Source organism: Macaca thibetana, chromosome 1, assembly GCF_024542745.1.
Source record: "Macaca thibetana thibetana isolate TM-01 chromosome 1, ASM2454274v1, whole genome shotgun sequence".
In the NCBI taxonomy this organism is placed as follows: Eukaryota; Metazoa; Chordata; class Mammalia; order Primates; family Cercopithecidae; genus Macaca; species Macaca thibetana.
This window is the reverse complement of record NC_065578.1, coordinates 137,503,730-137,528,453: the sequence shown is the minus strand read 5'-3', so window position 1 is coordinate 137,528,453 and position 24,724 is coordinate 137,503,730. Positions and strand designations below refer to the sequence as shown.

General features: G+C 39.9%; 1 protein-coding gene across 2 annotated transcripts in view; it reads right to left on the bottom strand.

Annotated features, from left to right (window-relative positions):
• The window catches only part of LOC126937073 (protein enabled homolog), a 156,951-nt gene extending 132,373 nt beyond the window's left edge, over nt 1–24,578 (bottom strand). The window contains exon 1 of one of the 2 annotated variants that reach the window (XM_050760324.1): nt 24,121–24,578. In XM_050760324.1, the coding sequence (XP_050616281.1) occupies nt 24,121–24,125 (5 nt within the window). In that variant the 5' untranslated portion in view covers nt 24,126–24,578. The remainder of the gene's footprint in view (nt 1–24,120) is intronic. The other variant, XM_050760352.1, reaches the window with a different exon arrangement.
• Nucleotides 24,579–24,724: the final 146 nt, after the last annotated feature.

Sequence of the window (24,724 nt, the reverse complement as noted above, 5' to 3'; positions counted from 1 at the left end):
GTGCCTGTAATACCACCTACTCAGGAGGCTGAGGCAGGAGAATCACTTGAATCCAGGAGGCAGAGGTTGCAGTGAGCCGAGACCATGCCACTGCACTTCAGCCTGGGTGACAGAGCGAGACTCCGTCTCGGAAGAAAAAAAAAGAAGGCAGGGAAAGGCCGGGCACTGTGGCTCACGCCTGTAATCCCAGTACTTTGGGAGGCCGAGGCAGGTGAATCATTTGAGGTTGGGAATTTGTGACCAGCCTGGCCAACATGGTGAAACCCCGTCTCTACTAAAAAAGCAAAAATTAGCCAGGTGGTAGTGGAGTGTGCCTGTAATCTCAGCTACTCGGGAGGCTGAGCCAGGAGAATCACTTGAATCCGGAAAGCGGAGGTTGCGGTGAGCCGAGATCACGCCACTGCACTCCAGTCTGGGCAACAGAGTGAGACCCTGTTCCAAAAAAAAGTAGAAGGTGGGGAAAAAAAATCAAAGAAGGAAAGGTAAGCTCCTTAAAGAATGGTAGTAGAGATATTACATGGCAGAAAAAAAAGCAGACTGCAAAAACTCATCCCTATTCATCAGCTGGAAGTTAAATGACTCCTTGCAATGCTTTTCTCCCTTTTTACTCCTCCCTATTGCTCTTTATTCTAAACTGCCAATACTACAATTAACTCCAGATTATTCATGAAAAAAAAAGATCATAAATTTAGAGAATACTAAGTGGATGATCCAATGCCAACTGGCTTTAGTCTTTGGATGGCATCATATTAAAATTCTCTAACAACAGTATACCTTCCTATTTATATTAAATGACCAGAAAATAATTTGCATTCTATATTGGAAGGAATGGCATAGAAAAATAGTCCAGAAACAAAGTGAAAAAGGAAAGTATATCCTTTCTATATAATTAACCATAATATGTATAATTTCATATACAAATAACATAATATATAATAACATAAACTGCATCCTTTTGAAGTATTTAGAAAAAAAGTCTAGAAGATTGCAGGGATTTATAGCCAAACTAAATTCATTAACAGTCCAAAATGCTGTTAAACTGCATTAACTTTACTTGGAAAAGCTACAGAAAGTATTTTTTTTTTAAATCAAAGATCTTACCACTAAACAAAAAAGAAAGTAATTCCAAAAGAGGGTAACATAGCATAATAGTTGAGAGCACAGAAGAGTTGGACTGTTGGTGACTGAATTCCGGCTCCACTAATTACTACTTTTGTGTTCCTTTTTGGGCCTCACTTTTCTCATTTGGAACAAAAGTACTTATCATACAGGGCTCTTATGAAGATTAAATGAATTAAAGGATTTAGAAGACAGCCTGGACTAAGTTACTAAATGGGATGCAAAAGGTTGTTCCAGGAGATGAAGAGGTGATGTTTGCACAACTATGTGAAACACTCAAAATGGTTAAAACGGTAAATTTTGTGTTATATATATTTTATCGCAATTTTTAAAAGGCTATTAGCCATCACCCATTTGCTATAAAGGCATTTTAATTTCTCCTGGCAGAAAATAAATTATCATACATGAGACTCCATACAAGTTTAGGGCTCGTATTTAAAAAATTTTATCAATAAAAGGGTTTTTTTGGGTTGTTTTTCAAAACTAAATTTAAAAATAATATGATGTGCTTACAACAAACTTCTGATGTTCAAATTACACAACTTGAATTCTGAAGCTAAAATTTACTCTTTGGAAGTTGGCAATATTACCCCTGTTACAGTAACAAAACAAAAATACATTGCTCTAACCTGAAACAACTTGGAAACAGATCTATAAACCCTTTGAACACTAGCATTTTATTGTATCTTCTAATAAGTACAGAGAGGCTTCACAGACCTTAAATATAACCAATTACAAATAGCAACAAAAATTTTTAAGTGCTTGTTTTAAAATAAAACCTTGCAAACTAGCCCCAAACCACTTCTCTCAGATTACAAAATGAGCATGTGGTGAAAAGGGACAGAGAATACCAATTTACTATACCCTATACTGACTGACAATTTTTGTTGCATAGCAACAAGATTCTGCAGTCTGAAAACAGCACAGAACTCCTTTTCTTGATTTGCCAAGCCACAATTAACCCCATCAAGGCTGAGAAGTATTCAAAACAAATTTGTATAAGGGCCAGGCACTGTGGCTCATGCCTGTAATCCCAGCACTTTGGGAGGCGTGTGGATCACCTGAGGTCAGGAGTTTGAGACCAGCCTGACCAACAACACATAGTGAAACTCTGTCTCTACTAAAAAAAAAAAAAAAAAAAAAAAGTAGCTGGGCGTAGTGGCACACGCCTGTAGTCCCAGCTACTTGGGAAGCTGAGGCAGGAGAATCACTTGAACTCGGGAGACGGAGGTTGCAGTGAGTCGAGATTGTACCACTACACTCCAATCTGGGTGACAGAGCAAGACGCCGTCTCTCAAAAAAAAAAAAAAAAATTTGCATAAACTACTACCAATATTAAAAGTCTAATGATATAAATTCTAAAACTATAAAATTACAAGCCCAAATTCCAGCCTATTTACAACTTGAAAGTACTAATATGCCTTCACTCTGAAAGTTTCTCCATGTACCAGCAAAAAGTGCCAATGCTCATTTTTGGACTACATTTCTTTTGAAAGCATCATCTGCAAGAGTTAGCAGTTTTGTTTTTTTAATCCTAGGTAACACCATACCCAGAGATTTAGTTTCATAATTTTAAAGACATCATTTGACCCTTTCAGTTTATTTTCTAAAAATTATAATTTATAAAAAAGGACTATAATGTCCTAACAGTTTAAGTTTTTCTCCTACTCATAATTTGTTTGTACTATTTTTATGGATTGCCTTTGTACGTAACCAGTAACAATCGACAAAAAGTTGTGTTTTTTCCCCAAAATTCTACTTCACCTAGACAACAAAAAACAAGATTGCATTTATTCTTGCCGTAGCTTTAAATACTTTCATTGTTTAGAGTTTCCTCCTCTATTTTGAGAATGTTAAATGGCTGCCAATCAAGAGACAGATTAAATATAGAAAAAATCTATGTAAAACAGTGGTTCTCAGCTGGGTGCAGTGAGTGGCTCACACCTGTAATCCCAGCACTTTGGGAGGCCGAAGTGGACAGATCACCTGAGGTCAGGAATTCAAGACCAGCCTGGCCAAGTGGAGAAACCCCATCTCTACTGAAAATACAAAAATTAGTTGGGCGTGGTGGCGGGCATCTATAATCCCAGCTACTCGGGAGATTGAGGCAGGAGAATCGCTTGAACCCAAGAGGCAGAGGCAGCAGAGGGCCGAGATTGCGCCACTGCACTCCAACCTGGGTGACAGAGCAAGACTCCGTTTCAAAAAAAAAAAGTAGTTCTCAACATTTCCAAAGATGAAAAGACCCTTTAACTTCATGAATAATTGTTCTACTTTTAATACTGCGTATGTTGACTGAAAAAATGTTTTAAAAGCACATTAAATTTGCAAGATTTTAAATGAATCAGAACATTATCAGAAAAGCACATATACTTGAAATACAATGGCTGGCATCTTTGGATTACAGACAAATCTTGCTATACCTAGGGGTTCAACTATTCTTTAAAGGAATGGCACAGATGCCCCCCAGCGCTCACAAACTGGAAGTCATTAATCCACTGGAAAAGTTCAAATTATTTTGAATAAAACACTTAGGGTAAGAAGCATATAAGCTTGGAAATGAGACAAAGGTGGGTTCAGGTCTCGGTGCCACTACTTACTACCCATGCAGGTTTGGCATTAATGAAATGTTCCCTCCATGGTGGCTTATGGACTGGAAGACATAATGTACAGGAAGTACGTGGCATGTTAGTTTTGTTCCTTAAACTGTCATTCAAAGTCTTTTTTTAGACAGAGTCTCTCTCTGTCACCCAGCGCCCAGGCTGGAGTGCTGTGGCGCAATCTCGGCTCACTGCAAGCTCCGCCTCTCGGGTTCACGCCATTCTCCTGCCTCAGTCTCCCGAGTAGCTGGGACTACAGGTACCCGCCACCATGCTGAGCTAATTTTTTTTTTTCATGTATTTTTAGTAGAGACGGGGTTTCACCGTGTTAGCCAGGATGGTCTTGATCTCCTGACCTCGTGATCCGCCCGCCTCGGCCTCCCAAAGTGCTGGGATTACAGGCCCGAGCCACCGCACCCGGCCAACTATCACTCAAAAGTCTTAAACAACCCAGCCCAACAGCCATATTTTCTACTGCTTCCAACACAAACTCCAACATGAGACTTGAGACAGCATTGGATGTAATCTTAAAGATGAAAAATGAAATCTGAGAAACAGCATTGAAAGGTAAAATAATAAGAGGCTATAGAAAGTATTAAGAGCAAGGGCTTTGGAGTTATGCAGGACTTAGATCTGAATTTCAGCTGTCATTTATCTACTGTATGACTTCAGCCAAGTCAGTTAAGTACACTAAGCCTTGGTTTCCTACACTGTAAAACAGCAATGAAGACATGAATCTCGTGGCTTATTTGAATCCATTGAATGAAATTATCTATGTGAAGTTGCCTGGCCTATCTTTAAATATTCAACAAATAATACCTATTAATATTACTTATCAAAGTTATCATATGTAATTGGTTAGACCACTTAATTTGCACCAGAGGTGAACAAACATTATCCAAAGGTTAGCCTCAGAGATGCTCTGGCCTGTGGCGAAGGACTTATACCCTGTGGCAGGCATGTTTTGGATATTCAGCTATCAGGCCTCTGGATCAGTAAGGACATTTAATATCAGGTCTTTGGAACTCAAAAGCTAATCTTTAAAAATAAGTTTAAGTATTTGCAATAAATTAACAATGAAGTACCTAAACTTCTTTGAAAGTGTTTTATTTTTTCCATTTCACTTACGTTAAAATTCAAAAGCTGATTTTTTTTCTTCAGGCAGTTCCAATTTATAAATGAGCTTCTGATTTTTAGGATACAAACTTGAAACTGCTTATAATTGTGGCTGGGGTACTAAGACAGCCTATTAAAGTTGAGGCAACCAAACAGGTATGTCCATTTTGTAATGAAAGTAAGAAACGGCATGAATGCCCCCTCATTTCACTTAAACATAAAGCATTTAAGAGTTTAAAATAGGGCCGGGCGCGGTGGCTCAAGCCTGTAATCCCAACACTTTGGGAGGCCGAGACGGGCGGATCACGAGGTCAGGAGATCGAGAGCATCCTGGCTAACACGGTGAAACCCCGTCTCTACTAAAAATACAAAAAACTAGCCGGGCGAGGTGGCGGGCACCTGTAGTCCCAGCTACTCAGGAGGCTGAGGCAGGAGAATGGCGTAAACCTGGGAGGTGGAGCTTGCAGTGAGCTGAGATTCCGGCCACTGCACTCCAACCTGGGCGACAGAGCGAGACTCCGTCTCAAAAAAAAAAAAAAAAAAAAAAAGAGTTTAAAATATGTTGAACATATTTTTTAAATGTGTAACTTATACAGTAGTTGCTGACATTTTACAGAATTTAAAGAGGTTCTCCAAGAGTGATTTTAGCCCTCATAAACATTTGGCAGTGTGTAGAGACATTCTGGTTGTCTCTTCTCGGGGGAAAAAGGTTAAGGGGTGTGTGCTACTGGTATATGGTGGGTACAAACTAGGGATACTGCTAAACATCCCACAATTCACAGTACAACCCTGTAACAGGGAATTATCTGGCCCCAAACATCAATAGTGTTGAGGTTGAGAAACTGTGAAAGTAGGCACTGATGTTTTAGGGAAAAAAACACCAAACTCTCTTTGAAAAGACCTGGGAATATAATTTCCCTAGCATCATTTGAAAAGATTATCCTTTCTCCCCGGAGAAAGTTCTTGTCACAGTCATCAAAAATCTATCGAATGTGAGGGTTTATTGGGTTATTCTATTCACTGGTCTATAGATCTGTCCTTACTATACCTTTACCTGTTTTGATTACTGTTAACTACAAAGTTAAGTTTTGAAATCGGGAAGTGTCTCCTCCAACTTTGTTCTTTCTCAAAACTATTTTGGCTATTCGGGGTCCCTTGAAATTCTGTATGAATTATTTTTGCAAAAAAACGCCATTGGGATTTTGATAGGGATTACATTGTGTCTGCATATCAATTTGGGTAGTACTGTCACCTTAACAATATCAAGTCTTTAAATTCATGAAGACAAAGTCTTTTCATTTATTGAAGTATTTCTTTCAGTAATATTTTATAGTTTCGGTGTACAAGTCTTTTACTTTCTTTTTTTTTTTTTTTTTTTTGAGACGGAGTCTCACGCTGTTGCCCAGGCTGGAGTGCAGTGGCGCGATCTCGGCTCACTGCAAGCTCCGCCTCCCGGGTTCCCGCCATTCTCCTGCCTCAGCCTCCTGAGTAGCTGGGACTACAGGCGCCCGCCACCGCGCCCGGCTAGTTTTTTGTATTTTTAGTAGAGACGGGGTTTCACTGTGGTCTCGATCTCCTGACCTTGTGATCCGCCCGCCTCGGCCTCCCAAAGTGCTGGGATTACAGGCTTGAGCCACCGCACCCGGCCAAGTCTTTTACTTTCTTGGTTAAATTTATTCCTAGGTGTTTATTTCTTTAGATGCTACTGTAAATGAAATTGTTTTTATATAAAACTTATTTTTAAAGAGACAGTCTATGTTGCCCAGGCTGGTCTCAAATTCCTGGCCTCAAGTGATCCTCCCATCATAGCCTCCCAAAGTGCTGGGAATTACAGACACAAGCCTGAAATTGTTTTTTTTCAATTGTTCATTGCAGGTGTATAGAAATAACTGATTTTTGTGTAACAATTTTGTACCCTTCCACTTTGCTGAATTTGTTCATTAGCTCTAGCTGCTTTACTGTGGAATCTTTGCATAGATTTTTAATGTGTGCATGCATGTCTCCCTCTGTATCTGTCATCTGAGACAATTAGTTCATCTGACTAATGAGAGAGATGAATGAGATCATTGTGGTCCATACCCAAAGAGGAAACTCAGACAAGAGGTTGATGTTGAAGTCCTAAACCTCAGTACATCACAATGTGACCTCATTTACAAGCAGGGTCTTTGTGTAATTAGTTAAGATGAGGTCATACCAGAGTAGAGTGGACCTCTTAATCCAATATGGCTGGTGCCTTTATAAGAGGAGGAAAACATCAACTGAAGACAGACACGGAAAAGACAGCCATGTGACTGTAGAAGCATGAGACTGAAGTGATGGACCTACAAGCCCAGGAATGCCAAAGACTGCCAGCAAACTCAAGCCAGAGAAAGCAATTCTGCCTCAAAACTAACACAGAAATCCTCCTGTTTCAGTTTCCAGTTACTGACCTGCTCTGCAAATTTCAGACTCAAGATGCAACGTCATTTATCTTGCCTGAGTTTCCAGCCTACCTGTTGGCCTTACAAATTTCAGGCTCCCATAATCATGTAAGCCAATTCCTTTAAATAAACAAATACTGGTTCTGTTTCTCTGGAGAACTCTGGCTGATAATGATGGGAGCATTTATGGAAACAGGGGAAGAGTAGATGTGGAGGTCACAAAAATAAACTGCCACCTCGGAAGTGTACCCAAGATCTGCATAAATTTATGTACTTATAAAGTTTTTATAAAGCCCTTACTTTATTAGTTTTTAATTTTAGTAACTTTTTACAGACTCAGAAAAAACTAACAGTCAATATGCTAAAGGGAAACAATTGCTGATTGGGTGACAAGATTCTTATTTTGTATAACATTTCCAGGCAGGAAAAATAAAACCAAATATATTTGATGTCTTGTCTTTACATTTTCAAGTGCATATTAAAAATTTTTGTTAAAATGTTATACCATGACATCTTCACTTTGTCACTTACCAAAACATACTATGTACAATATAAAATTGTTTAAAGGACTGTCCCAATACCTTTATTAAAAATCAGATGATTTAGCTAAAGAATAAAATGAGGGTTCAGTGGCTCACAGCCATAATTCCAGCACTTTGGAAGACTGAGGTGGGAGGATCACTAGAAGTCAGGAATTTGAGACCAACCTGGGCAACAAAGCAAGACTCTCATCTCTACAAGAAATAAAGAACAGGCCGGGCGCAGTGGCTCACGCCTGTAATCGCAGCACTTTGGGAGGCCGAGACGGGTGGATCACGAAGTCAGGAGATGGAGATCATCCTGGCTAACACGGTGAAACCCTGTCTCTACTAAAAATACAAAAAAAATTAGCCAGGCATGGTGGCGGGCGCCTGTAGTCCCAGCTACTCAGGAGGCTGAGGCAGAAGAATGGCATGAACCTGGGAGGCGGAGCTTGCAGTGAGCCGAGATTGTGCCACTGCACTCCAGCCTGGGCGACAGAGCGAGACTCCATCTCAAAAAAAAAAAAAAGAACAAAATGAGAAGGCCTAAAACAATCAATAGTCATGAGTTTAGTTTTTTAATTTGTTCAAAAAGGTTATTAAAAGTATCTCAATGAACCCAGCATGATATAAAGTGTTCAGAGAAATGTGTCATGAGCTCTTGCTCCATTTTTTTAAGGGAAAAATGTATGTATGACATATGAAAAGAGCTAGTCAACAGAAACTATGAAAAGAGACTCAGCCTGTAACAATCACTAAAGACAAACCAGAAGAGGAAACTAAAGCAAGAATGAGATTGAGGTGAGCACAGAGAAGGCAGCTTTCCAGAAGACAGAGAGAATAAAAGTAATGAAACCAAGACTTCACTGGTACCTTTGGAAAACAATAAACGACCGTTAGGAAGTGAATTCACATAGGGAGTTCTGAAAGGCACCACTGAACTGTTTTTCGAGGGCCCTGAAGGCCAGGTTAAGACATCTCTTCCATGTGCCCCAGCGTGCAGGGGAAGGTTTTTTCAGTAAATTGTTGTTTTTTGTTTTCTGTTGTTGTTGTAGTTTTGTTGTGAAACAGGATCTCATTCTGTCACCCAGGCCGGAGTGAAGTGGTGCAGTCTCTGCTCACTGCAACCTCTGTCTCCCGGGTTCCAACTATTCTCATGCCTCAGCCTCCCGAGTAGCTGGGATTATAGGCATGCGCCATCACGCCCAGCTAATTTTTGTATTTTTAGTAGAGACGGGGTTTCACCAGTTAGCCAGGCTGGTCTAGAACTCCTGGCCTCAAATGATCCACCCACCTCAGCCTCCCAAAGTGCTGGGATTACAGACATGAGTCACCGTGCATGGCCTTTTTTTCAGAGGAAAGTTTAAATAGGATGGCTGACCACACGGGAACCACACATTATGAAGGGAAGGGAAGGTGACAGATCTAGGGGAAGAACTTGTTCTAAGTAATGCAAATAACCATTCCATGTCTGGGTGCTGGTTTTTAATTTAAATACTCATCTTAAATTATAAACATCATTTTAAAATACAGGAACTCTAAGAATTTAACTGGCCATTTGCTTTCAGAGTGCCTAAAAAACAGAAACTTTCATATTAAAAGTTAAAAAAGGCACACTGGGTGTGGTAGCAGGTGCCTATAGTCCCAGCTCCTCAGGAAGCCGAGATGCAAGGATGGCTTGAGCCCAGGAGTTACAGGTTGCAGTGAGCTATGATCGCGCCACTGCATTCCAGCCTGTGTAACAAAGTGAGGCCCTGTCTCAAAACAAGAAAAAGAAAGCAAGCAAGAAAGAAAAAAGGCAAAACAACATTCAGAAGCTTGAACTTTATTTTTTGTTTTAATCTCATGGTACAACACAAAGAAAACAATAAATAGAATATGCCCAATCCATAAAACCTCTAACTACATTATGGCAAATCTTAAAACAAGGCAATGAATTATTAATTCCATTTTACAGAAAAAGAAATTAAGGTTTGGGAAAGTCAAGGTCTCACAGCCAGTAAATAGCAGAATGGCTTTGAAGTCAATGCTGATTCTATTAAACTTGACTAACCCCAAAATGCAAAAACCTTGAAAAAAAAACTGCCTCAACCTTCCGGGCTCAAGTGATTCTCCTACCTCAACCTCCTGCATAGCTGGGACTACAGGTGTGTGCCACCACACCCAGCTAATACTATTTTTCGTAGAGATAGGGTTTTGCCATGTTGCCTAAGCTGGTCTTGAACTCTTGGGCTCAACTGATCCACCCACCTCGGCCTCCCAGACTGCTGGGATTATGGGCATTAGACACTGTGCTCTGCCAGCTCTTGAAAATTAATGCCTCCTCCCCCACTAAACTGTAAGCCTAAGGCAATGGGTCATACCTATGCACACTTTTACTTTTTTGTAAGTTATTGTTGAGGATTTTTCTTATTGAGTCATTTTACTTACTTCGGAATCACTGAGAAAGGAAAATCATGCAGGACTTAAGCCACAATGAGGAGGAGCCTGGTGGAGCTTGGTCTTAATTCCAAGAGCAATGGGAAGGCACTGAAGTAGTTCAGACTCAAGGTTGAGCTGATCAAATCTAAATTTCATAAAGATCTAACAGCTCACAGCTAACAGACTGCATGGGAGTAATAGACCAATGCAATAAATTAGAGAATCTAGAACAACATATATGTAAAAATGTAATACAGAACAAAATAGGTACAAGGGTCTTACAATGAAAGTTCATTATCAGATTCACAGAAGTTGCCAGGGAAGCAAAAGCAGTCTTAACACAAAAATATCCACTAATGAACTAAACATTTATAATATCAGTCCCCATTAAACATCCCTCCCAAAGCAGCATTAGCCTCTATGTCAGGCCATTTCACCTTTGCCCTGTCAGGCTCTCAATGACTGACAGGTTATTTCAATTACAAAGCAACACAATGCATATCATCTACAAAGTGAAACTGCAAACATTCCAAAATATGTAGGCCTTTATGAAGTCACTGAAAATGATGAAAACTCTTTACAAAGCAACTGAAAAAAATGAGTATTTGGAAAGATACTGACTGGGAAGGGGCATTAGGGAACTTAATGGCCTAAGTGTCTTCTGTATCCAGACCTGGTTGGTGGCTACACAGGTATGTATACATAGTAAGAATGTACCAAGCTATATGTATACATGATTTATGCATTTAGCTGTATATAAATGATACCTTAGAGTTGCTATGGTTTGAATCTTGAAACATGTTGAAATTTAACTGTAACAGTACTAAGAAATGATTCAGCCATGGGCATCCACACCCATCAATCGATTAATACCATTATGATGGGAGTGGGTTAGTTACCACAGGAATTCAACCCTTTTCTTCTGTTTTGAGCATATACCATCTCACTGTGTGATGCCTTCCACCATGTTGAGACAGCAAGAAGGCCCTCACCAGATGCAGCCCCTTGATCTTGGACTTCTCAGCCTCCAGAACTGTGAACCACATAAATCTCTTTCCTTCATAAATTACCCAGTCTGTGATTATCTGTTATAGCAGCATAAAATGGACTATGGCAGGACTAAAAGACACACAAGAAGGATGGTCCTACTTCCTCCAAGAATTACTGGGTCTGAATTTGAATCCTGGAAGCCCTATGGTCTACTTGTTACCAATATAAAGATGAGTGAATACCAAAGATGGCAAAATGTACCTGTGTCCTCAAAGACATCAGTGACCCACTGACTGTAGTATGTGTGGAGCCTACCCTGCCTCTGGACCTCAATTATATGAGATAAATTTTCTCAATATTTAAGCACTTTAAGTCGTAAACAGTTACTTGCAGCTGAAAGCATTTTAACAGATTGTAGTTAATAACTGGAGAACTAACAAAGATGAGATTACCAAGAGGTCAAAAGAAAATCTGAAAATCAAAGTCAAGTCAGGAAAACTAATGAAGCCCTTGAATATTTTGGCAAAAAGGACTGTCTTTATGATCATACAGCAAAAGTCCATCATAACATGGATGGTTTCACGTGATCTTGCAATTTTCTCAGAAAAATTATGTAAAACTTTTTAAGCAACCAACACTTGATCCATTCTTCTTTCATTTTAAGAATTTAACACATAATTGCAACCGTAACATGAATGTTTTCATAATTTTGTTTCATTTTTCAAGATTAAACCCAAATAAAGGCTTTTCTCCCCACCCCAACTATGTACTATTATCTCTGAAATGTTCTAGGTCAATTCATCCTACAAGATCTTGTTCTTATGCCAATTATTTTCAGAGAATAAAGACCCCCTAAACAATGAAATCACAAGGAGAAATAAATTACTCACACATTAACATTTGGAAAATTCAAATATATGCTTCAGTTCAAAAGTTAACCATTACAAAGAGTTATGTGGTTAAAAAGAGCTTACTGGTTAAAAACCATGGGCTCTGGAACCAGACTGCCTGAGATGGAATCCCAGTTCCACTGTCTACTAACTGGGTGACCCTGGGCAAGTCACTTAACTCTCTGTGGCTCGATTTCCTCATCTATAAAATGGAGACAACAGTTCCATCAGTGTTAAATGAGTTAATACATAAAGGTTTCAAACAGTAAGCACTCAATAACAGTTAGCTATTACATTTTTTTAAACTCTAAGAAAACTGAAGAATATAAATGCCAACAATGAAATTAAGTTAATTAGCAAAGGAAAAACATTTTTTAAAAACATAAGCTTTACGGTTTAAATACAAGTACATACTTTTTTTTTTTTTTGAGACAGTCTCTCGCTCTGTCGCCCAGGCTGGAGTGCAATGGCACCATCTGGGCTCACTGCAAGCTCCGCCTCCCGGGTTCACACCATTCTCCTGCCTCAGCCTCCCGAGTAGCTGGGACTATAGGCACCGGCCACCACGCCTGACTAATTTTTTGTATTTTTAGTAGAGACGGAGTTTCACCATGTTAGCCAGGATGGACTCGATCTCCTGACCTCGTGATCCGCCTGCCTCAGCCTCCCAAAGTGCTGGGATTACAGGCATGAGCCACCGCGCCCGGCCAAATACAAGTACATACATTTTAGATAAAATTAAGACAAAAATGAGAACAAATGTACTTCTAAAAAAAAAAAATAGCTAAAAGTATATCATATATGCTTTTATGTCTATATAGTAAAAAATTATGCATTTTACTACTAAACATGTAAGAATTGTTTTTAAAGGTACCATGTTAAACCTATTAAACTAGAAACTAAGCCAAGCACTGTGGTTCAGTAATTCCAGCACTTTCAGAGGTGAAGGCAAGCAGATCACTCTAGGCCAAGAGTTGAAGACTAACTTGAGCAACACAGCAAGACCCCATCTTTAATTAAAAAAAAGAAACAAATGAGTTGCTGTACACTTAAGACAAAATTTTAAATCTTAATATATGGAGGAAAAAAAGAATGGAAAACTTGGGATTACAGAAGATACAAGGCTGAGTGCAGTGGCTCACATTTGTAATCCCAGCACTTCGGGAGGCCGAGGCAGGCAGATCACGTGAGGTCAGGAGTTTGAAACCAACCTGGCCAACGTGAAACCCAGTTTGTACTAAAAACACAAAAAAAGCTGGGCGGCGTGGCTCACACCTGTAATCCCAGCACTTTGGGAGGCCGAGGCAGGCAGATCACTTAAGGTCAGGAGTTCAAGACCAGCCTGGCCAACATGGTGAAACCCTGTCTCTACTAAAAATACGAAAATCACCTGGGCGTGATCTCGTACATCTACTCGGAGGCTGAGGCAGGAGAATCACTTGAACCTGGGAAGCAGAGGTTGCAGTAAGCTGAGACTGCAGCACTGCACTCCGGCCTGGGCGACACAGCGAGACTCCATCTCAAAAATAAAAATAAAAATAAATACAAAAAAAATTAGCCAGGCATGGTGATGCACGCCTGTAATCCTACTCAGGAGACTGAGGTAGTAGGACTGTTTGAACCCAGGAGGCAGAGGTTGCAGTGAGCTGTGATTGCACGACTGCACACACTCCAGCCTGGGTGACAGACAGCGAGACTTCATCTCAAAAAAAAAAAAAAAAAAAAAAAGAAGATACATATAGTAAATTTTATATTATGACCACCAACGAATCACACCTCTTGATCTGTCCCCTTGTGTAATCGCCTCCCCCACTGACTTTGGGCTTGACCATATGACTTGTTTTGGCCAAAGAAACATAAGGAAACAGGATGCAAGCTGAAGTTTGATAAGAGCTTTCATACTAGGGCATGCTGTCATGAGGAGGCTGCTACTGTTAAGTGAGCGATGAGGCAGAGGGATGGGACACACACACCAGATGAACCTAAGTGAATGAAAACACACGAATGAGTCCAGGTAAGAAGAGCTGCCCAGCCAACCCTTATAGCACATCTGTAGTCTCAGCTACTCAGGAGGTTGAGGTGGGAGGATCACTTGCGCCCAGGAGTTCAAGGCTGCAGTAAGCTATGACTGAACCACTGCGATCCAGCCTGGGTGACAGTTTTACTAGGATTTGAGATGCTTTGTTAAACAGCAGTAGATATCGGATACGATATATGTATATGCACTATGAAGAGTTAATATGCTCATTATTATAAATCATTAGAAGAAAAACTAAACATCTCATTGGGAAAATAGAAAAAGCACATGAACAGACATCCACACAAAAATAAAGATGTCCAATAAACAAAGAGACCCTACAAGTAATCAAAGAAATACAAATTAAAACGATAACACCTTTTGCCTATCACATTGGCAAAGATTAAAAGACTGATAATGGCCTGAGCTGGCCAGAATGTGGGATAACCAGAACTCTCATCTACTCTTGCATATTTGGTATTGTGTATCAAAAACTGATACAACTCCTTTCAGTCATTTTATTATTCACTCAAATACTTACTGCATACTCACACAGGCCTGTGTGGGGAACTTGGAATGCAGAGCCAGGTCATGCAAGACCTTAATAATTTTGGTTTTATGACTAATTTGGGTTTTAGTCTAAGATGCCACTGAAGGCTTTAGGTGGGAAATAACAATATCTGATTTCCACTTTAAGAGTATTCTGAGTGATGCATGGAGAATAGGGGACATGAATGGAAATGAGGAAACACTAATAGTTTAGGTAAGAGACAACAGTGGCCTGAACTTGAGGCAGTGAGATGGACAGAAGCAAGTGAAGGTAACCTGGTAGGACAATGATAGACTGGATACAGAAAAGTAGAGCAATAAAAAATTTAAAAAAAAAAGCACTACTTCTTGATTTTAATTCTAGGAATGTATCCTAAAACCAAATCAGATATGTACCCAAAGACATATAACCAAAGATGTTCATAGCAGTGTTTTTTATAATAATAAAAACAATGGAACAAATCTAAAAGTCCATCTTTAAGATTTAAGTAGACAAAGTCATCCATCCAAAGCAATGGAATATTATGCGGTCACTTAAAGTTATGTAGCTATATAGTTAGGAACAAGAATTACTAGCTGGGCACAGCAGCTCATGCCTGTAATCCTAGTGCTTTGGGAGGCTGAAATGGGAGGATGACTTGAGGCCAGGAGTTCAAGACCAGCCTGGGCAACATAGCAAGACCTTGTCTCTACAAAAAAAAAACTAAAAATTAGAGTGCGTGGTGGCACACATCTGTAGTCTCAGCTACTCAGGAGGCTGAGATGGGAGGATGGCTTGAGCCCAGGAGTTCAAGGCTGCAGTAAGCTATGATTGCACCACTGCACTCCAGCCTGGGTGATGGTTCAAGACCCTATTTAAAAAATAAAAATAATAAAATGTAAAGAAATATAGATATTATATATATGGAAAGGGACCAGCTACAGAATACACAATACAAATATAGTATAAGTCCATTTTCAAATAGTATCTTACTTTTATATATAATCATATGCACACGCACAATGATGGCTGCAAATGCACTACAAAAAGTTTAGAAATCTACACATTAAAATATTAAAATTCTAGATGGCTTGGATTTAACATTTCATAAATGTTTTATACTTCCCATGCCTTCTAACATCTGTACTACTTTATAATAGAAGGGAAAACGTAATTAAAAAAAATACCAGACATATGGACAATAGTCACTGATTTATTTTTCTAAAAATACTGCAAAGACCACAATTAAGTAGACTGTAAGTAAAAGTTTTAAATGAAAACTCAAGACACATAACTCTTAAATTGTTAAAAACTGAACAGTCACAATTTTGCTTGCAATATCAGTCTAACATGAGAATTCGGGGAAGGAGAAGAAAGACTGCAGAACAAAGCAGATATTCAAATAACCAGTATTTAATAATTATTAAACCTGCATAGAAAGATCCCTTCACTGAACTGTAAAGGAACAATTTGGACTCCCTTGAGATCTGACCTAAAGAGCCACTCATTTTATTTTACTTATGTTCTTGGTTCTTTATAAAGTTCCCCTCCTGCCAAATTGCAAATATAACAGATACCAAAAAGGACAGAAGACTGGGGACCTCTAAAGCACAAAGGTAGTCATTTGATTTCATATCATCAGATGTATTCTTACCAAGACCAGATGTTCCTTAAGGCCTTTACCACTGGAAAAGGGCTCAGTTTATTTAAAAATATCATGATTACCTCATTCCCCAAAGACAAAACTTTTGGTATTTGAGACTACTGTAAACAAACCCCAGAAAATCACCACCCAGATTTAAGTTTGCTGAAGATTCTGATGGATTTGCTTCATCACATTTTACTGGTGACCTTAGTCATCCTTACTTACAACAGGCCTACCAAAGAGATGGCTGTCTCCTCAGCACGAATATACAGCTCCAAAATTTGTTCAGGCCTTTCAATGGCGCCACTATCAAGGTTTCCACCTCAGCACTCCCACCTGCTTGTTTCCCTACAGAGAAATGTCCAGTGGTTCTATCTTCAATCTCTCTTCTTTAAAAAGGATGAAGATGACAATTTAAAATATTAATCCAAAGTAATAAATATGTCAGAAACAACTTAATGAGATATTCTTCTCGTGTTATTATATAGATCTGCCTATTCTGGACATTTCATATAAATGGAATCACGGCATATATCGCCTTTTGTGTCTGGCTTCTTTCACTTAGCATAATGCTTCCATCTATGCTGTGGCATGTATCAGAACTCCATTCCTTTTGATGGCCAAATATTATTCTGTTGTATGGACATACCACATTTTGATGATCTATTCATGAACTGAGACACATCTGGATTATTTCTGCTTTTTGGCTATTACAAATAATGATACTATAAACATTTGTGTACAAGTTTTCCTGTGGACAAATGTTTTCATTTCTAGGAATGGAATTGCTGGGTCATATGACAACTCTATGTTTAACTTTTTGAGGAACTGCCAAACTGTTTTCTAAAGCAGCTGCACCATTTTACATGGTTTTTCACATTCTTAACATAAACTTAAGAGATGTCAGACTTTCATAGAAATAGGGGATTTACTCTTATCAAGCTCATTTTGTGTGCCAAGTGTTATGCCAGAATTTTATTTAATTTTCCCAACAACTCTATAATTCACAAAGTATCTCTATTTTACATAAGAAATTCAATCCCAAAAAATGTTTATAACCCACTCAAAAATAAATTATTTAGTAAATGTCAAACTAGAGTCAAACCCAGAGTTGACTTCAAAGCCTGTCCGCTTTATCCTACACCATTCAATCTCTACACTTAGATATATGTACAGTGCCTCATACCCAAAGTAGTCTTTGGAAAAGTTGCCTGTTAATAAAACTTACTTAAATAATTGTAAAATAGAAGGTTCCCAATGTAAAGATATTTCTAGAAAATTTAACAGATAACCTTGTATAAATCAATTAACCCCCCCAATTTATCTTCTTTAGCAAACAATTTCTGGTTACTTAAAACAAAACTTATCTAAAATTCATCTAAACATTAAACAAATTATTTTCTTCCAAAGTTGTATGCGCTGACAAAAAAAAAAAAAATGTAGTTATCTTCTGCTATAGAATGAACTGTGTTCCCCTAAAATTTATATGTTAATACCCTAACCCTCAATATTTGGAAAAAGGGCTTTTAGGAGGTAACTAATGTTAAATTAAGTTATAAGGGTAGGGCCCTAATTCAGTAGGATTAGTGGCCTTATGAAATGAGGAGAAGAGAAATTCCCCCCCATCTCCCTGACCCCAGGATTCCCATACCCGCCCTACCAAGCGAGGACACAGAGAGGAGGATATCCTCTGCAAGCCAGGAAGAGAACCCTCACCAAAACCCATCCACACTGGCAATCTGTTCTCTGACCTCCAGCCTCCAGAACCATAAAATAAATTTCTAGGCCGGGCGCCGTGGCTCCCGCCTCTAATCCCACGAGGTCAGGAAATCGAGACCATCCTGGCTAACACAGCGAAACCCCGTCTCTACTAAAAAGTACAAAAAAATGGCCGGGCGTGGTGGCTCACGCCTGTAATCCCAGCACTTTGGGAGGTCAAGGCGAGCGGATCACAAGGTCAGGAGATCGAGACCGTCCTGGCTAACACCGTGAAACCCCGTCTCTACTAAAAAAATACAAAAAATTAACTGGACGTGGCAGCGGGCGCCTGTAGTACCAGCTACTAGGGAGGCTGAGGCAGGAGAATGGCGTGAACCCAGGAGGTGGAGCTTGCAGTGAGCCGAGATCGCGCCATTGCACTTCAGCCTGGGAGACAGAGAGAGACTCATCTCAAAAAAAAAAAAAAAAAATTAGCCGGGCATGCCGGCAGATGCCTGTGGTCTCAGCTGCTCAGAAGGCTGAGGCAGGAGAATGGCGTGAACCCGGGAGGCAGAGCTTACAATGAGCCGAGATCACCCAGGCGACAGAGAGAGAGACTGTCTCAAAAAATATATAAAAATAAAAATAAAAAATAAATTTCTGTTGTTTAAGCCACCTGGCCTATGGTATTTTGTTATGGCAGCCCACACTAATACTTCAAGAGTATCATGCACTACCCAATGATTAGTATTTGAAGCACTGATAAGAATCAAAACAAAGCAAGCACTAAATGGGGTAAAAATAAGAGATGCATATGCTTGTAACTCGAAAATACAAGTTCTTTGGTCAATGAGACTTAAAAACAGATTTGATGGCCCTTTTAGTAATTGAGAATTTAATCATGAAGTCAAGGAAATATGGTATCCTCCAAAGGGCTTAGGATTTAGACAATCCTGACACTTGTAGCCACTTCTGAGCTCTATGTTAAGAGTAAGAAATAAATTCTGGCCAGGTGAATTCAAAACCTGCCTGGTCAACACGGCAAGACCTCGTCTCTACAAAATAAAAATTAAATTAAAATTTAAAAAAGAAAGAAAGAAAACCAAATTCTACACCTATTCCTGCAGTCAGGATGCGAGTTTTTGCTTGCTTAATTAAATATTATTAACATTTAGTATCCACCAAATACTACACTACACCCTACAATATCCAGTATAGCTTCTAGAACACTACAGGTATTCCAAAAACGGGATTGTTAGTGAATAGATTCTATACAAGGACAACGAAGTCAAAGTCAAACACTTACACAGGCCACCCACTATTTGCCAAGTATTTTGCTAGTACCATAAATATAAAAATGCAGTCCCTGTCTTCAAGGAACTTAAAAGGAAGAGGGACAAAACAAACCACATAATTATAAAACAACAGAATAAATGCAATAGGAAAAAACATGGAAAGTGCACTGGAACACACAGGAATAGTGGGGGACAAGGGGGTTGGGAGAGCATGTTAGGAGCAAGTCAAGGACTATACTCCAAGTCTGACAAGGAATCCCCTTCTTGTTTCTAGTCGGGATAATTTCATAAACCCTCATCTGAAGAAGTATCCACTGAAGTACAGCCTCAGCTCATATTCTCTAACTTTTACTTCCATTCAATTCCATTCATCAATTTCAAACAAGGGTGAGAAAAGAGAGGAAAAGACAACTTTAAGTTGGCACAAGTAGGGTTTAAGTACCCTTTTACTCCCTGACAACCAGGTAAAAATTGAAATCACATTTTTTCAAATCTTTCTTACACTCATGATAAAGACTAGATGTTTTACAAGTTATACAATCACCCGTTTTAAGCCTTCTGTAAGATAAATCACCAAAACCTATTCAGTATGTAATTTCTTCTATACAAGCCAAATGGTGCCTCCATAGTTATTTTGCTTAATCCAACTGGGCCAACAAGGTATCCAACACCTTGAATACTGAATAAACTTCAGTGAATTTTCTCCATTAATCCACACCCTTATTCAAGATTTATTCAATTAGTAAATTCCTACAATACAATACTGACATTCAAAAAATGAAGATTTGGCTCTTGCTCCTAAAATAAACCTCTGTGGGAAAGTCACACATCCAACAGCTACGAGTATAAATGAAGACCCATGGGAACAAAGAGACTACTATTTGTATCCTTTCATGGATATCTCACTTGACACTTCACAAAACAATCCTGTGAAATATAAGATTATCTTCTTTTTTTTTTTTTAAACCAGTTTGCTCAATTAACAGGTCAGCATATAAAACCTGGATCTTCTGACCCTTGATTGTACCACACTCTAAAATGTATATAAAATTTATCGTTACCACAAATGAAGATACTTCAAAAACCCTAAGGAAGGAAACACACAAGAAGGAAACAGCTTCCTCACCTATAATTAAGCAAAATGTGGCCTTTTTGACATCTTTGAGCTAAATAAGGTCGCAAGGTGGAGCCCACTGCCCAGAAGTTTTACCCAACTAGTCTAACATAGAAACAGGCCTGGAAACTGGAGGAGTAACATAAATTTAAGGTTTACCAGTATATAAAGCATCTTCTATTATCATTTGATCCTCACTACTCAGTTAAGAATTATCTCTATTTTTACATATTTTTTAAAAATGCATCAGTGGAATAATGTAATTAGTTCAAGGTCACCCAGTTAGTAAATGGCTTGGACAAATCCTCATAACCCTATTACACCTTTTTATATGAGAAAGTCAGAGTAGCTAGTGGAAGCCTGGACTATTTAATACGGATCCAAGAATGTAAATACAAAATCTTCTGAGCTCTCCTTAGCCACTAGGCTACATGCAACTATTTTAGATGAGACAAGCTCCTCTTTCAGTAAAAAAAAAAATATATATATATCTTAAGTAACGAACCAACTAATTTTTAAAATGCACTTAAAAGGCACACAATGTACATGCATACACACGCATTCACATACATACACACACTTCAATCACAAAGCATCTTACACTTTTAAAACATTGCATAAATGAAAAATAAGAATAGAACTAAACAGTCAGATAGGACACTAAAAGTACCAGCTTTTTGGTCTCAACCTATGCACTGTCCTGTACAAGTAATATGCTTTTTCATTTTTTAAATATTCATCTTTAAACAAATTATTAACAAGTAAATCTACACTGCATTTTACTAATGTAAAATGCCTATGACTGTTTCAGGAACATAAACTATTATTCAGTTCTCTTCTGTGTAAGATTACATTATACACAGTGAGCATGCTATTCCTAAAATTAAAGTCATCTGAGAGATATCACTAATATTTATACCATAATGTATTTATCATATCCTCTGTTCAAGATTCTGACCGACTTAATTGGAATTCCTGTTCACGCATTCCTATTTCTAGGTGGCCTTTGAAACATCAGAAATACTTAATATAACCAAAAAGGACTCAACTTAAAAGACTAACATTTATGTCCCACAGGCCTTGAAAACATGAAGACTAAGCATATATTAATACAACCTGAAAAGCACTTTCTTAAGCACCAAAATATTCCAAAGAATATTTCAAAGACTTTTTTGCAAGCAGCACAAGAACGTTCTATCTCATACCAATCTCACTTTTACAGGTATCTAAGCATTCTAAGCACTACCTAACCACCTACCAAATAATCCAGTTCCTTCCAAAGTGAAAAGCTGACCCTCTTTCCTGCTCTTATTCAAAATTAGTGTATAAAGAATTACGGTAGACTGCTTAAATAAACTTTTCAGACCTGTGTACCAAGTTCTATATTTACGTTACTGGAAAACATCAGTGTGGTTCCTCTCTCTCTACACTTCACAAGGAACAGAGCAAGAAAAGAGCTTAAAAAACAGAAGTTACTTTTTATTAGAAAAGGAATTTTCAAGTGAAGACATAATTTACCTGTGACAGACTGACATCTATACATGACAGTGATTAAACTTTACTGAATACCCAAAACGGCAACTTTTTTTAGTTCACAATCTTTGAATTACACAACTATACCTGTTTTTATTTAAAAATAACCCACTTTTGGCCAGGCACGGTGGCTCACGCCTGTAATCCCAGCACTTTGGGAGGCCGAAGCGGGTGGATCACAAGGTCCAGAGATGGAGACCATCCTGGCTAACAAGGTGAAACCCTGTCTCTACTAGAAATACAAAAAATCAGCCGGGCATGGTGACACGCGCCTGTAATCCCAGCTACTTGGGAGGCTGAGGCAGGAGAATCGCTTGAACCCGGAGGCGGAGGTTGCAGTGAGCCAAGATCGCACCACTGCACTCCATGGGCGACAGAGCAAGACTATATCTTTAAAAAAAAAAAAAAAAAAAAACCTTTCACTGTTTTATATTTCTCAATGTTAAGCTAAGTTTACCCAAAGTTTGAAACAACTGATAACTTCTGGTCTGTAAGATCCCTACGGCATTAGATCTCTAAAACAGAAACCAACAACATATAATATTACAAGATACAACAATATGTATATTATAGTTCCTGAGTTTTCAAGGACATCAGTAAAAAAAGTCATGCTCAAACATATGACTGAAAGTTTTCAAGCCATATTTTACAAAGACTGTTTTTTGGTTTGTATGCTATAACTACTATTTAAACTGATCGCTTACATTTGAAAATAACTTGTGCGAAATCATCAAGGGAAAAGGGGTCAGTCACCTAGAGACACAACATTAAACTCACTCTTTAAGGCCATCATAAATACAGGTAACTTGGAATCAGAGAAAAAATTTCAAATTCACAGTAAGCGAAAGTGAAAATTCAACACAGATATATCACAAAATATATACATACAAAAGCCAAATGGAAACACGCTCAACCTTGATAGAAAAAAAATGAAAAGCAAAGTTTAAAATGGAAACCACCGAAATTGAGAAAGAATTCCAATGACATGACATTTTCTTGCCAAAGCGAAGGAATTTGTAGATTATATCATTCAAATCTCATTGTATTACATTATAAAGGTCTTGGCAACGGTTGACCATTAATCTTTAACACAAAGGAGATTCAAATCCAAATGAACTGTAAGACTATCTCTTCCAGGAGAGAGAAATGGAGTAATTTACTTTATCCACAATTGTTTAACCCAAAAGGAAGGCCTTTAAGGATGATAACGCAGAATGGATCAGCCTTCAGTCTACCAAGTCCCATTTCTCACGAAGTCTTGCACCAATCCGAAAAGAGAAGGTTATGGACACAAAACAGGCTTAGGAAAGGCTGGAAGAAAAAAATCTCCAATGAATGACACACCACATCATGGTTTATTCTCCTACACGATTTGAGAAACAATAAAGAAAAATATCACACCATATGTTTCAACGTATCAATTAAAAAAATATTTTACGACAGTACATTCAATTCTCTTCTTCGGGGCCGCAAAAATAATTTAGCTCCTGTTTTACTGATTACAGAGCAAAGGGCAAAAGCAGCTGCTGCAATGCAACACAGGCTGCTACAGAGGAAGGGGAGAAAAGGCTTTTCCAAACAAATCCGTTCCCCGCCCCCGCTTACACACCCCTACCAACTTATCCCAGTCTTTTACTGCCCCCACCACGTGAACCTAATCAATTCTTTCCCTTCCCCCACCATCGTGAAATTTCACCTTTTACAGCTCCTTTACCTACCCCTACCAGAGGCACTTTATTACCCGCAGAGATTTCAGACCTTTCAAACTTTTCCTCCTTTTTTAATTAAACACGAGAGTTCGGAGGCAAAAGTGCATGAAATTTTTACATATATACGAAAAAATACCTGTTTCCCAGCAACATGCACGCTTCGATTCTCGAACCCCTCCCCATCTCCCGGGTTTCGCTTGCAAAGGCTGGGGGGAGGGAGCCAGGCGCAAATTAAATTTAGGAAGGGAAATCCTGGGTGAAAGAAGAGCATTTGAGGAAAAATGAGAGAACGATGAAGGGAGACCCCCAAACCACAGGGGTTGGGGAGGTTTCCAAGAAAGAAAGAGAAATTGGAAGGGACAAAAGGGGGAGGGGGGAGAAACAGACCGGAGACCTGGGAGACGCGCCGGGCCGGGAGAGGGAAGGCGGGGTCCAAGGAGAACGAGGGTCGCGGCTCCCGCGGCACAATGGCCCGCCCGGCCCCCGCCCCGCGCGCCCCTCACCTCATGGTGCCGGCGGCGTAGAGGCTTCCCCACCAGCTGGGAGACGCGGAAGGCGCCGAGCCGAGGGGGTCTCTCCTCCAGGGGTGGGGAGCAGCTCGGAGACTGGAGACAAGTGTTCGGCTCCTCCTTCGGCGGCCAGGGGGCTACACCATCTCCTCGCACAAAGCCGAGGCGCCGGCCCGGAGTGTGGGAGAAGAGGGTGAGAGAAAGGCTGGGGAGGGGGCGGAGAGGACGAGGCGCGGAGCGGGTCCCCAGGCGGCCGCCGCCTCCCACCTCCTCGTGGTCCTGCTCCTCCTCCCGGAGCTTCCTCGGCCGCCCTCGGAGGGGTGCCCGCCGGGGCCGCGCGCCCGGCCGCCGCTCCACAGGCCCGCGCCCGCCGCGCCGCCGCCGAGGCCGTGTGCAACCGGCAGCTGCTGCAGCCGCGGGAGGAGAGTCGGGATCGCCGCGAGGAGCCCGGGAGGAGGCGGGGCGCACGGCGGAGGAACACGCAGGCGCCGCCCTCCTCGCCTCCTTCCCCCGGGGGCGAGGGGGCGGTGCGGGGGGAGGGGAGGGGAGGGGAGGAAAGGGGAGGCGGGGGGCCGGGCGCGCTCCCCCGCGCCGGCGG